We start from the raw sequence: 12,447 nt of genomic DNA on the forward strand, positions 1-12,447 counted from the left end.
TTCTGAGAATTGGCTGGGTTTTGGTTCGGTTCCCTAGCAATTCTGGTTCGTTGTAAATTCGTTGGAAATTCGGCTAGGGTTTGCATTTCACCCTGCAAATTCGTTCAGCAGAACCTGGGAGAAATTTTGCCGCTTTTTGGGCGAATTTCATGACGGAGCTAATGAAGATGGATGCTACTTCTTTCGATGCCCACAAATTTTGCCGAATAGCTGGTTTGATATGTCGTAAAAACATGGTTTTTGCTTTGAATGTGATTCAATTTTTTCACAAGCCGATAGAAACGAGGAGAATGTCTTCTTCGACAAGAAAGAGCTGCAGGAGTTGGGGAAATGATATTACGGGATCTTAGCCCTCCCAAATATTTGATCTCATTTCTGCCCATCGAGTTAGCAGAGATGATGTTGCCATTTTCTTTTGCAAATGTTTCTCGAATTCTGAATTTGTTGAATATCTCGAGCGAGTCGAAATTGTACCGCAGCATAGTGGATACATTGAAGATGTGCGAGGGAAGCTGTGTAGAAGGAGAAGTGAAGAGGTGCAACATCTCTATTGAGGGCATGGTGGAATTCATGGTGTCTCTTTTGGAATTTGACGTGGACCTGTTTCCTGATTCATTTGTGAAAATGAAGAGTGCTCATGAGCAATGGGACAAAGTCTTTATTTGCTACAATATATATGTATATATTTTTATTTTTTTATTTTTTATATTTTTTGTACGGACGAACCCAAAGCAAACCGGAACCCAGCCCCCCCAAAATGAATGAATTTGCAAACCCGAATCTTGAACCAGAATCCGATTCTGAACTAGGACCGACAACTTAGATTATAGTCATACATAACTACATATTTGCAAAGCGCTCAAGGAGCCATATTACAACAAAGGAGGGAAGAAAGATTACATATGGGAAATTAGGATATATACATTCCTTTGTGGGACCTTTGACGTGAGCATTCACACTTGGGGAATTATCATAATACGCCAGATAAGCATCGAAGCACAAAGCACCATAAAAAACGTAGAAAAAGACTAAATAGTATGTCGAAGCCAAACAAGTAACTATTACGTTGCCAGGAACTGGTAGCAATCAGCCATATTGATTGATGGATCGATATTGATGGTCAGCAAAGGCATATCGGTTGTCCTTCCTAGTCGAAAGGATCGATCAATACAAAATTCAAGTCTCATCATAGCTAATAAGGAAGAATGAAATATAGAAGATTCAATCAAGAATGGGGATTAATGTGATATCCAGATATATGTAATACAATGGTTAAATATGCAACAAGCAAGGACTTTACTAAAAGAAAAGACAGCGATCAGGGTCCATGAAACAAGCAGTGACTGTGTTAATTTAGAAGACAATGAGTATTAGATAAGAAGGCCGTGATTTCATCAAAAATAATAATTATTAAACAAGGTAGCAAGTTTATGGCAGTAGGTAAGGAAAGAGGAATACATATGCAGATTTAAAGACATTACATGCGGGTATATGAAGGGGACATTGTTGTCGAGTAATTAAGCATTAAGGTAAATTGTGTTAGCATCGGCAGTTAACCCATCGGTTGTCGGCAGTTGGCACCGGGTAACTGACCAGACTCCTTTATATTGTATTTGTTTCTAGTCTTTGGACATGCTATTGTAGTTGAACATATTGCTATCATTGTATGTACTGGCTTATTATGAATCAATAAAGCACTTGTGAGTTCCATATATTCTGTGTACTGTACTTCTGTCGTTTATGCAATGTCTTAACCTGACACCCTACGGGGAAAACATTTGGCGCCGTTGCCTAAGTAAAAACCTGGGAGCAATGGGGAAAAGGACGTACTACATGGCACATGGATAATGGGACAACCATTACCAGAAGGAACGAGTGACCTTGACAGAGAACCCGAAGAATTGTTTGAGGGAGAAAAGACACTCACGAAGGATTTCTCCTGCATCTTACAGGCGGCAATCGAAACACACGTATGGAGGGAAGCCACCGCCGAAGATGTCCCAGAAGATGCTGTGTGGAGTTCGCTTGGAGTAAGCCCTGTTGTGAATCGGTTGATGAGCGAACTGCCTAACCTTTTGGCACAAGGATTTTTGGCTCTCCAGAATTGAAGGGAAGACATCTACCGAGAGAACCGACGATAGCAAATTCTACGGGAATTTAGGGAGCGCCAAGAAGATGAGCGCAATACATGAACTCTGAGGGTCAGAGAGAATAAATAAGAACACCCCCATTGTAATGAGTATGTCAGTGACATACATTATGTACGAGGGATGAAGTAATAAAAGTTTTTTTTGTTTTGTGTACATGGTGTGTGCTTGCTGTGTACGGAAGTGATTTATGCCCAATATACTAAATAAAGACAAAAATAAAAAGATACAAAGTGATGAATGGGAAGTGGCACAAAGAGCGTTGAATCTTAGACAACAGATAGAACAAAGGCGTAGGCTAAGGAAGCTTGCCGACGGACGACCAGTTGAGGGGTTGCTCGAAGGGAACCCAGGAGGTGTCACGAAGGTTGCAGAGGCCGAGATAGACGAAGAGAATTACACTCTCTACACTATTGTAGGGTTGCCCGAAGGGAACCTGTTGTGACGTTTTCACACATCGCCCCATTGCAAATGGGGACCCTTGCTTTTTTGCTTTTTAGGGTTTGTTTTCTTGGTTTTTTAGGGTTTTGTTAGTTAGCCTTTGCATTTTTGAGTGCTGTCGGGGAGATCAATGGGATAGCAAGTCCGGCTTGAGTGAAGTCCTGATCCTGAAATTTGGCTAAGTCTGGAATGTCCTGATCCTGAAATTTGACTAAGTCTGGAAACTGAAAAAACCTCCAAAAACTAGATTTTGCAATATAACTCCTGGAGGTCTGAAACCACTCTCAAACATCCTGAAAGTATATATGGAATATAACTTAAAGTATAAGAACTTATACTTAAATGTTATATTCCATAAAATTTATCCTGATAGAGAGTTCGAAAAGTCAAATTTCGCTCCTGTCCTTCACTGGGGATCCAGAGCGAATTTCGCTCCTGTCCCTCCTAGGAGGACCAAGGCGAATCGCCCCTCACCAAGGGACCAGAGCGATAATGCTTAGTGGAGTCATTTCTGACCTTGTTTGGACGAATTGAGACATCAAAGGCATGGTGAAGGACGAAATGAGCATGATAGAGCATCCAGACTTGATCAAAAACAATGAAATGATGAAGTTTTTGCCTAGAAGGTCAAATTCGCTCCTATCCCTCACTGAAGGACCAGAGCGATTTTCTTTATATGCACAATTTTAGACCTTTTTTGGACATTAACTTTTATTCATAGCATTAAGTAAGATGATATCTTCCTTAGCCAAGACTTTTTTTGATGAAAATTGTAACGATTTGGCCTAGAGAGCAAATTTCGCTCCTGTCCCTCAGTGAAGGACCGGAGCTTAAAGTCAAATATTTTTTTGTCCTTGCAGGATTTTGACGACTTGACGATTTGAAGAGGTCCAAGGAGATGCATTTTATCAAATGAATATAACTTGAAGTACCGTCGTGAAGGAGAATGACCCAAGATGTAAAAATCGCTCCTGTCCCTCAGCCAGGGACCAGGGCGAAGTTCTTTGTAGCTCCCGTCCCTCTCCCAGGGACCAGAGCGAAATCCTTCATAGGGCATGTTCTGGACGAAGATCAAGCAAGTTTTTGGTTTGAAGGCAAGAAAAGATGTGACTTGAGCCCGTTGAAGATAAATTGAAGATTATGAAACGTCAACAAGGGACCTAAATGCCCAAGTTCGCTCCTGTCCCTCAGTCAGGGACCAGAGCGATTTTTACCTTAGACAAATTTCTTGCCAAGTTACAATGAATTCCAAGCCATGGATGAATGAAAAGATACATTACGAATCCGTTGAAGATAAATTTTGAAGTTGGCAAAATGTGATGGAGCCTACAAGTACAAATTCGCTCCTGTCCCTCTCCAAGGGACCAGGGCGATATAATGATAATATTGCCTCTTCTTCAAATTCAAGATACTCTAAGACGGAGAACAAGGTGGCAAGGACGTTTCGAAGTGTTCCAATCAAGCACAAAGCATCAAAGGTCGCCAACATTGAAAGATTTGCACTAAAATATCCCAGTTCGCTCCTGTCCCTCAGGAAGGGACTAGAGCGAAATTTGCATAAAGGCATAAGTTTTGAAAGTTTATCACGCATCAAGCGACTAAGAAGGATCAAGGGACTTTATTTTGTACGATGAAAGTAATTGCAAGTTGACCGAAACAAGGACAAGCTCAAAATGTTGAAGTTCGCTCCTGTCCCTCAGGAAGGGACCAGAGCGATATTGAATATATTGGCCAATTCATGCACAAATCACGTTAAGTCAATGTTTTGCAAGGTCATACAAGGTCTAAGGTGTCTTTTAAAGATGATATACAAGGGTTTTGAACGTCAAAAGGTTATTATTTGAGCTAAAGAGATTATATCGCTCCTGTCCTTTGGACAAGGACCAAGGCGATTTTCATTAAAACACTCATGTTCCGTCAAAACCAAGACAAGGCAAGGATAGGCAAGGTCAAGGATGCTATTTGGAAGGCAATGAACGAAGAACAAAGATTGAAAGATGGCAAATTTAGACCAAGACATAGAGATTGCTCCTGTCCCTCTCCAAGGGACCAGGGCGATATTCCTCCTAACATCAAATATGCCTTATAGAAGTCAAGGAAAACAAGCGTGGAGTAAAGAAACAATGTTATTATTCGCCCTATGATGAAAATTGGAGATCGAAGATGCAAGATCTAAGTGAAAACATGAGGATCGCTCCTGTCCCTCTCCAAGGGACCAGGGCGATATCATCACAAAAGGACATTCATTTGCAAAGATAAGTCAATCAAGCTCGAAGGACCCAGCGAAAATGGCAAATTCAACGTGGAGATGAAGATTTTTGGACGTAAAAAATGCAAGGATCAAGACAAAGTTGATGGATCGCTCCTGTCCCTCAGTCAGGGACCAGGGCGATGAGGTACGTATCTTTCATCTTCAAAATTTGGCGCTCAAACAAATATTTTTGAATTTATTTTAAATGCTAAAATTCGATAAATTAAAAGATTCAATTAATCAGCATTTAAATATTGCGTCTGATATTTATTAATTATTTTTGCCTTTGTAAAAATCGAATTTGACAATTTAAAAATGAAGGCATTTAATAATTAATTATTAATTTAATAAAAATCAAAGGGAGCGCTTGGTATTTCATTGTTTTATGAAAGTCGGCCTTGGTTTTTTTAATTAAAAATGGCTTTTAATTATCTTTGTTTTCACCAAGTCGGCCTAAGGTAATGCATGAGGAAAGTGCTTATAAAAGGAGGTGTTTATTTCATTTCTAAATCATTATTCAAGCATCCTCTTTCATATGCGATTTGAAGTATGCAAAGGAAGTGCGAAATTATCATTCAAGAAGAGGAGCGAATTTCAAAGGGAAGGTGCAAGCATTATCAAAGGAGTTCGAGTTTCAAGTTAGGCGAACTTGCCAAGGACATTGAAGAACACATCAAAGATTCCAAGGATGGCGAATTAATAAAGAGGACGTTCATTATCCTTCAAGATCAAGTCAAAGGCTTCAAATTTTGATTTTTGCTTGGGCAAATTCCTTTATTTTGCATTCTAGTGTTAGCTCTCAAGAGAGGTATGGCGATATGGATTTATTGTTTTGATTTTGAACGTTGATCGTCATAGCTTAAATTTTGAATTTTGAATTTTGAATTCCAGTAGCCCAATCGTTTTTTTTAGGAAATAATAACTCAAGGATTTATTATGAAGTTTCCTAAAAATTAAATTAATCTATGCTATTCATCGCAAAATCATGTTACTAATTTTGAAATGTTGTGTAGGCATCAAATGGAGATCTCATCAAGGAAAATCAAGCCGGATCAAGGACGGTCTTCGCCGGGACGATCAAGCCAGGACAGGGGCGACCTCTTTCAATCTAGCATTCCAAGGCGAGGTACATCATCGTCTTGCACATCAAGGACAAAAGGAGTTAGAACAAGAGTTAATTAAAGATAGCCTCTCAACGACATCAAATTGAATATCTAGCAAGCTACAAGTGTCAGATGAGGTGGCATCCCAGTCATCACTCCTCCAGTCAGTGAGGTCCACCTCAGCATGTCCAGATTCAATGTACTTAACTCATGGAAGGTGGCACAAACTCCGATGTACCTACCCCGGCTATCCATTGGTCGATTTTTCTAGAAGGGACATGTGTCCAAGCAATACAATTTTGTCATTGGTCAAGCATTAAATGTTATGTAATGGTTGTAACAAACCCTAATTAGGGTTTTCATTGTTGAATCTTGGCCATTGATCTTGAATTGATCTAAGCCATCAAATTGTATTGTGGGCACTATATAAGCCCAGGCATTTCATTTGTAAAGGCTAATTAGCAATTGTTAGAGATAGTATGTAAATAGTTAGAATAGTTAGAGAATAGTTGGAAGCAATTAGAGTAGAATAGGAGGACAAGGCAAGAAATTGTTGCCATTGATTGTAAACAAACTCCATTTTCATTGAAGTAATGGTGAAGTGTGTCGTTTCTTGCAATTTGCATGGTTTCTTGTTGAGTCTTCAATCCTAGATGGTAGATGATTAGATGAATGGAGGAAATGCGATTGATTAATGGTGGAATTCATACATCCATACTACTAGCAGTTTGTTGATTGCAGACTTGCCTTGCGTAGTCAACTAGAATCATTCAGCCTAAGCTCAATTTCAATTTGTCGCTTCTTCATTGATATGCATCAACTTGATGGTGTCTATGCCTGTGGTGATGATTTGAACATCATAAAGTTTCCCTTAGAAGATCGCACTAGCCTTGTGTAGATGTTCCATTGATGTCAAAACAAGACCTAGTTGGAGTTTCATCAAAAATCAAATCATTGCTCCTACATTCTTAGTATTAGGATTAGATCCTCTCTTCACCCCCTTCCTTTTTCCCTTTTTTAATCTAAGTTAGTGAGAGCTTGTGTTCTAGCAAAGTAGATCGGAAATTCAATCACCAAATGTAAGTCCCCTTGTGATTCCAGCAAATCACATCATACCACGGCGAGCTTATCCACATGTAGAGACCCTACTAAAAGGAACCTTGGAGTCATCCTAACTGATCCTTTATGCGAATCTTCAGCAGTTAGAGACTTTTTCTCAAGAGAGGATAAGATACCCTTAGGTATTTTATTCTGTGTTAGGCTGTGTACAAAATACACGTCAACAGAACCTAGAAGAAGTCACGAAGGGTGTCGAAGGAGAACTCTACAGTTCACCAGAATACCACCATAGGATAAGAAGTCGTGAAGAGTTGGTGGAACAAACAAGGCAAAATCTAAACCTGATCAACGCTACCAGAGACCTACTAAAGAACAAATTGCTGATATTTTCACTAAGCCTTTGCCTACAGATACATTTGTCTATTTGAGAGACAAGTTAGGGATATCTACCCCTCCCGATGAGAACTAGATGCATTGAGTTGCATCAATCCGGCGGACTTCACAGTCTTATCTTCTTGTTCGGATTGATGAGTTTATGCTGCTCCTCTGGTGGAGTAGTTTGTTTGTGGTTCAGTTGAGCTGATTTGTCTATCTAAGAGGGAAAGTTTGGTTTTCAGTTTTGAGAACCTTTGTCATTGATGTCAAAGCGAGAGAGAAGCATGTGAAAAATTGTTTTATCTGCTTGATCTTAGGGGGAGTTTGTTGAAGATGTTTTCTTTCTTTGCATTGATTGTTTTTCACATCCATATGTTGCCATCAATGCCAAAGGGGGAGATGCAACAACACATAGCACTCAATGCCTCACACCTTTACAAGTTGTTGCAAGACAATTGTGTGCAATTTTAGTGGAATCTCAACAACCTAAATAGTGTTAATAAAATAAATTAAAATTAAAAAAGTAGATGATGTCATATATCTAAATGCAGATTTAGGTAAATTAGGAAAAATTGAAATTCATAAACTTAAACAAGTCCAACTTGAATAACTTAAAGATGGATTGTAATATATTATGATTTGTCATAAACATCTGAATTTCTTCACCCTTAGAGCAGATTTCTTTTACCCCCTTTATCTCAATGCCAATCCTCTACATCACCAAGTTGAGGGATTGGACAAGACATAGTGCCAAAAAATGTGGTTGTATGTTGCCTTGACCAATAAACCTATTGCCTTGCAATCTTTGGCATTGTTTGTTATGACTTGGATAACATTTTTAGCATCCACCATCTCTATCACTTCTATAAGAATTTTGGCAATGAAGCTTTCATCCTTCACTTGATTGTCACAATCAACACCTTCAAAAACATTGTCCCTTTAGGGCACATCGCAATGACATTAATTAAAGGTTGGTTTTTACAACTTTTCCAATCCATTAGAAATGATGGGACTCTTGTTTCGTCTATGAATCTATGATTTGTTGTGGTGATGTCTCTACAAAGTGTTTTTCTTTTGCCCATAAGGTGGTGCACACCTTTTAATACCTTGGACCTATGTAACCTAAGGGTGTTTGACTAATTGTTGTCACTATTTCATGCCAATATGGTGATATCACTAGGTTCCCATTGGCATAGATATGATGTGCAATGTGCTCATTTTCTATGCCCCTCACCTCATTCTAAAATGTTCCATCTAATGTGCTTCTTTTGTGGGAAGGTGATGTTCCAATGAATGGATCTGGGGCAATAGTTAGGTGGTTTGCATGATTCTTTCTTGGATCAAGGATGGGATTTATATCAAACTTGCTTTGTCATAATACTTGTTTCTTGTTCTCATCTATATGCAAGAATTTGTTTAGAGGGAAAGCCTTGTTTGTATGGTCCTAGACAAACTCTAATCCCTTGGCCGGCCATAGCACACAAGTGAGCTTTCACCCTACTATATGAGATCTTATACTCGTTATTGTAGTGACCACATTGCCAAAGGAAATGCCCACCTCCTGCAAGTTGCTCAATCATCATCACATGGTCTGAAAGAAGATCCTTGGTCAAAGTTAAAAGTTATCACCATCTTTAGGTGCACTGAAGTTGAACTAGCGATAGCCATTATGAAGTTGAACTAGCGATAGCCATTATGAAGTTGAACATTAAGAATATCTGAACCTACATGTTTCCAAGAAAAAAAGTGGAAAAACAGAAAATTAAAATAAAAAATGTAACCCTAAGCTACATTAACCTAAAAAAGTGAAAAATACATTAAGAAAGAAACTACAAAATTAGTTTACATTAAAAGAGAACATATTGAAATAAAACAATAAATGCTGAGAGAAACTTAGGAAGCTTGAAAATTTCAAATAAATTTAAAAAACTCAAAATAAGCTTACCTTTGAACAGGGAATCTCCTTGTTGCAAGCTATTTGATCTCCTAAGTTCCTAACACTCGTGAAATGCTCATTCGCGCCATTGGAATCCTTCACCACTCAAAAAACCAGCTACCTTTTCTCGTGGAAAACTAACTTTGGGTAAATTAGAATGAAAGATAGGTTGTGTTTATTTTTTGTTTTGTGTTATGTTATAGGGCGCATTTACTTCAATTTTCTTTTAATTTTAATTTAATCATTTTTGTGCAGCGTTTTTGCTGTGCAGATCTGAGGGTCTGGCCATGTACACCCATGGTACTGCCTGGGCGACCTGGGTATACCAAGGGTATGCCTTTGGTATACCTGAGGTGGACCTGGGACATGCCCACCCCCAGCCCTGGACCCATCCAATATGGGTATGGCGGCCTACTGGGGCATACTTGACAGCTTATGTAAAATTGGAATATTTGTAAAGAATCTTGTTAGTACCATTTCAGTCTACTCTCATGATGATTTCCATCAACAATTTATCATTATGAAATTAAAAAATTGTGGTAAGGCTTCCAATCAGGTACTGAAGCTCAGTTTGCTCTGTAGCCCTCTTCAAGGGAAGATTATCCTTGGACAGCTTAACTGTTTTCTTAAACTATGAGAAAATAAATTATTTATATTTCATCTTATGCTTTAATCAATACATTTTTTTATTTTGCCGCCTTGTTATGAAAGCAGGAACTCCTGAAAGTAGTTGGAAAAATGGCTGAGGAGGCAAAGGTAAGCATATATTTCTCTCCAGCAATTTGCTCATATATCTAGACTGCCAATATGCAGTAGAAATTGATTTAAAGCTTCATCTACTTATCAAGTTTTACGAAAGAAACATCTGTATTTGGAACCGTTGAGGTTCTCACCTCTTTTATATTATTGACTGTTAAAACTAAACCATCACAGGTTGCCATCAGGAACATAAGAAGAGATGCGATCAAAAGTTATGAGAAACTAGAAAAGGTTCAATTTTAACACCAATTTTCAAGATTTGCAAGTAGTGTACATGGCACTTTGATTCTTTATTATGCTTGTGAATGTTTGATATATCGAGTGTGCTTCTGAGCTGTTTTTGTTGGTACTTTTAGGAAAAAAAACTTTCTAAAGACAATGTAAAGGATTATTCAGATGATATGCAGGTAAGCCTGATAGAGGATTTATTTACTTTAGTGTAGGGTAGAACATAAAATTCATATTGTCTAAACATTGTATCTCCTTACCAGTTGGGAATATTAGTAAGTAGAGAGGAAACACTTGAGGGATATTTTGCTACCTTTAGGTTTCAAATTTCATGTTTTATGTGTGTATTTTCTCTTTAGCACGTCTTGATCCATGCAGTATTGTTGATCTTGCACAATGCATAGTATTTATGTGGTAAAGCACAGCTCTTAGATTTCTTCATCCTATTAAAAATGAAAAATGGACACATTACTACAATAATTGCATTGTAAACCTTGGTTCTTAAGAGTTAGAATAACTTTCCTGACAAAATTAGGGAGACACACAACATTGATCACCAACAGAGGTTGAAATTCTTATAAACTATTTGGTTGTTTGTTCTCATATATTGGTAATATACATGAAATAAGTAATTTGCCGAAGCACTCATATTTCAGTTCATGTCATCTAAATTGGTTTCCAGTTGCCGTTCAATGAATTTAGACTATCTTGAGTAATATCTAATAATATTGATGGTTCTGTTCAATGTTAGACAGTCTTGATTACACTATGATTTTTGCATAATCAATTATTAGATATTAGAGCAAATACATTTCTGCATTAAGACTGATACCAACAAGCTGTCAATGATTTGAATTTTGTAGAAGATAACTGATGAATATATAAAGAAGGTTGATTCATCGTTTAAAGAAAAAGAGAAGGTATGTATCTTATGCATTTGAAAAAGGCTTACATGCCCAAGCTTTTGTAATAGTTCAATAGAAAAATCTTCAATTTTAGAATTCCTTATGATGATCATTCTACAGGAGTTGATGACTATCTGATGGTAACCAAGTGCCACGTTTTGTTATGTTGCAAGTGCTACATGATCATCTGAAGGTTGGAGGAATACATTTTGTATTTTCAATTAACTATCTTTTGTTCAGGGTGTATAATTACTTATAAAAAAAATAACTAGCAATTTTCTATGTTGTACACTGGTGCAATTTCCAAATAGCCAGCATTGTGAGCTTGATTTTGGCCTTGCAATATGGCAATCTTTTTGTTGTCTCAAACCAATTTTGAGGCTTCCGATCTTCTCTTAATGCTCATTGAAATATAAATTTAATGCTAAAGATAGTCATATCTACAATATATGGCAGTAATTTGAAAGAATTCAATTACATCTCAAAAGTGTTAATGTCTTAGAGTTAATTTTAGACAACTTTTCTTAGACGAATCCACCACACAAACTGAGTATCAGCATTGTTGTATTAGTAATGTGGTGCGCTAACATTTTAACAGCCAAAAATTGTACATCGTTTAACATGTGGTTAAGTTACTCTTGGAATATATTTAACATGTATAATATTGTCAGACATTTTGGTACTGGTACTTCAACTTGCACAAATGAAGATCTAACACTGTCAAATAAATTTAGGATAGTGGAATATTGTGAACTTTTATTTATATATTTTTTAATTTGAAGTTTATTGTAATTATTTTAAGGCATCTTTGTAGACGTATTATCCTTCAATTGGTATTCAAGGCAAGGAAAGGGAAAGTCTCAACTACTCCATATAACAAAGGCTAATTCCTAAATATTTTAAATGACCCTATTTTACGACTATCAAATAAAAATAATGCAGCCAACCTCACTAGTCCTACAGCCACACTAAAAGATTGGAGCCTTGCACAATGGATGCTCTTAATTGCCATAATACAATCTTGTATGGTATAATGATCAAATAATATAATATATTAAAACATCCATTTTGGAGAGTGAAGAAAAAACTTTGACAATAGGTCATTGAACCCATGCATGTGTGCCACCTTCTCAAATCTTATTAATGCTTCTACAAGGTTGACTCATAACATGTTTTAAGGTTAGTTGTTTGTAACGCTCAAAACTGCACCTCATGCAATTCCACTTCCCATTGCACCTTCACT

At 37.4% G+C, this 12,447-nt stretch overlaps 1 protein-coding gene across 4 annotated transcripts in view; it reads left to right on the plus strand.

Annotated features, from left to right (window-relative positions):
* Nucleotides 1-11,678, plus strand: part of LOC131066634 (ribosome-recycling factor, chloroplastic) — a 186,109-nt gene extending 174,431 nt beyond the window's left edge. For 2 of the 4 annotated variants that reach the window (XM_058001447.2, XM_058001456.2), the window contains exons 9-13: nucleotides 10,027-10,068; nucleotides 10,246-10,302; nucleotides 10,428-10,478; nucleotides 11,163-11,219; nucleotides 11,325-11,678. In XM_058001447.2, the coding sequence (XP_057857430.2) occupies nucleotides 10,027-10,068; nucleotides 10,246-10,302; nucleotides 10,428-10,478; nucleotides 11,163-11,219; nucleotides 11,325-11,342 (225 nt within the window). In that variant the 3' untranslated portion in view covers nucleotides 11,343-11,678. Of the gene's footprint in view, nucleotides 1-9,567; nucleotides 9,757-10,026; nucleotides 10,069-10,245; nucleotides 10,304-10,427; nucleotides 10,479-11,162; nucleotides 11,220-11,324 lie in introns of those variants that run through there. The other 2 variants (XM_058001468.2, XM_059219885.1) reach the window with 2 other exon arrangements.
* The last annotated feature ends 769 nt before the right edge of the window (nucleotides 11,679-12,447 follow it).

Source organism: Cryptomeria japonica, chromosome 4 (assembly GCF_030272615.1).
Source record: "Cryptomeria japonica chromosome 4, Sugi_1.0, whole genome shotgun sequence".
Classification (NCBI taxonomy): Eukaryota; Viridiplantae; Streptophyta; class Pinopsida; order Cupressales; family Cupressaceae; genus Cryptomeria; species Cryptomeria japonica.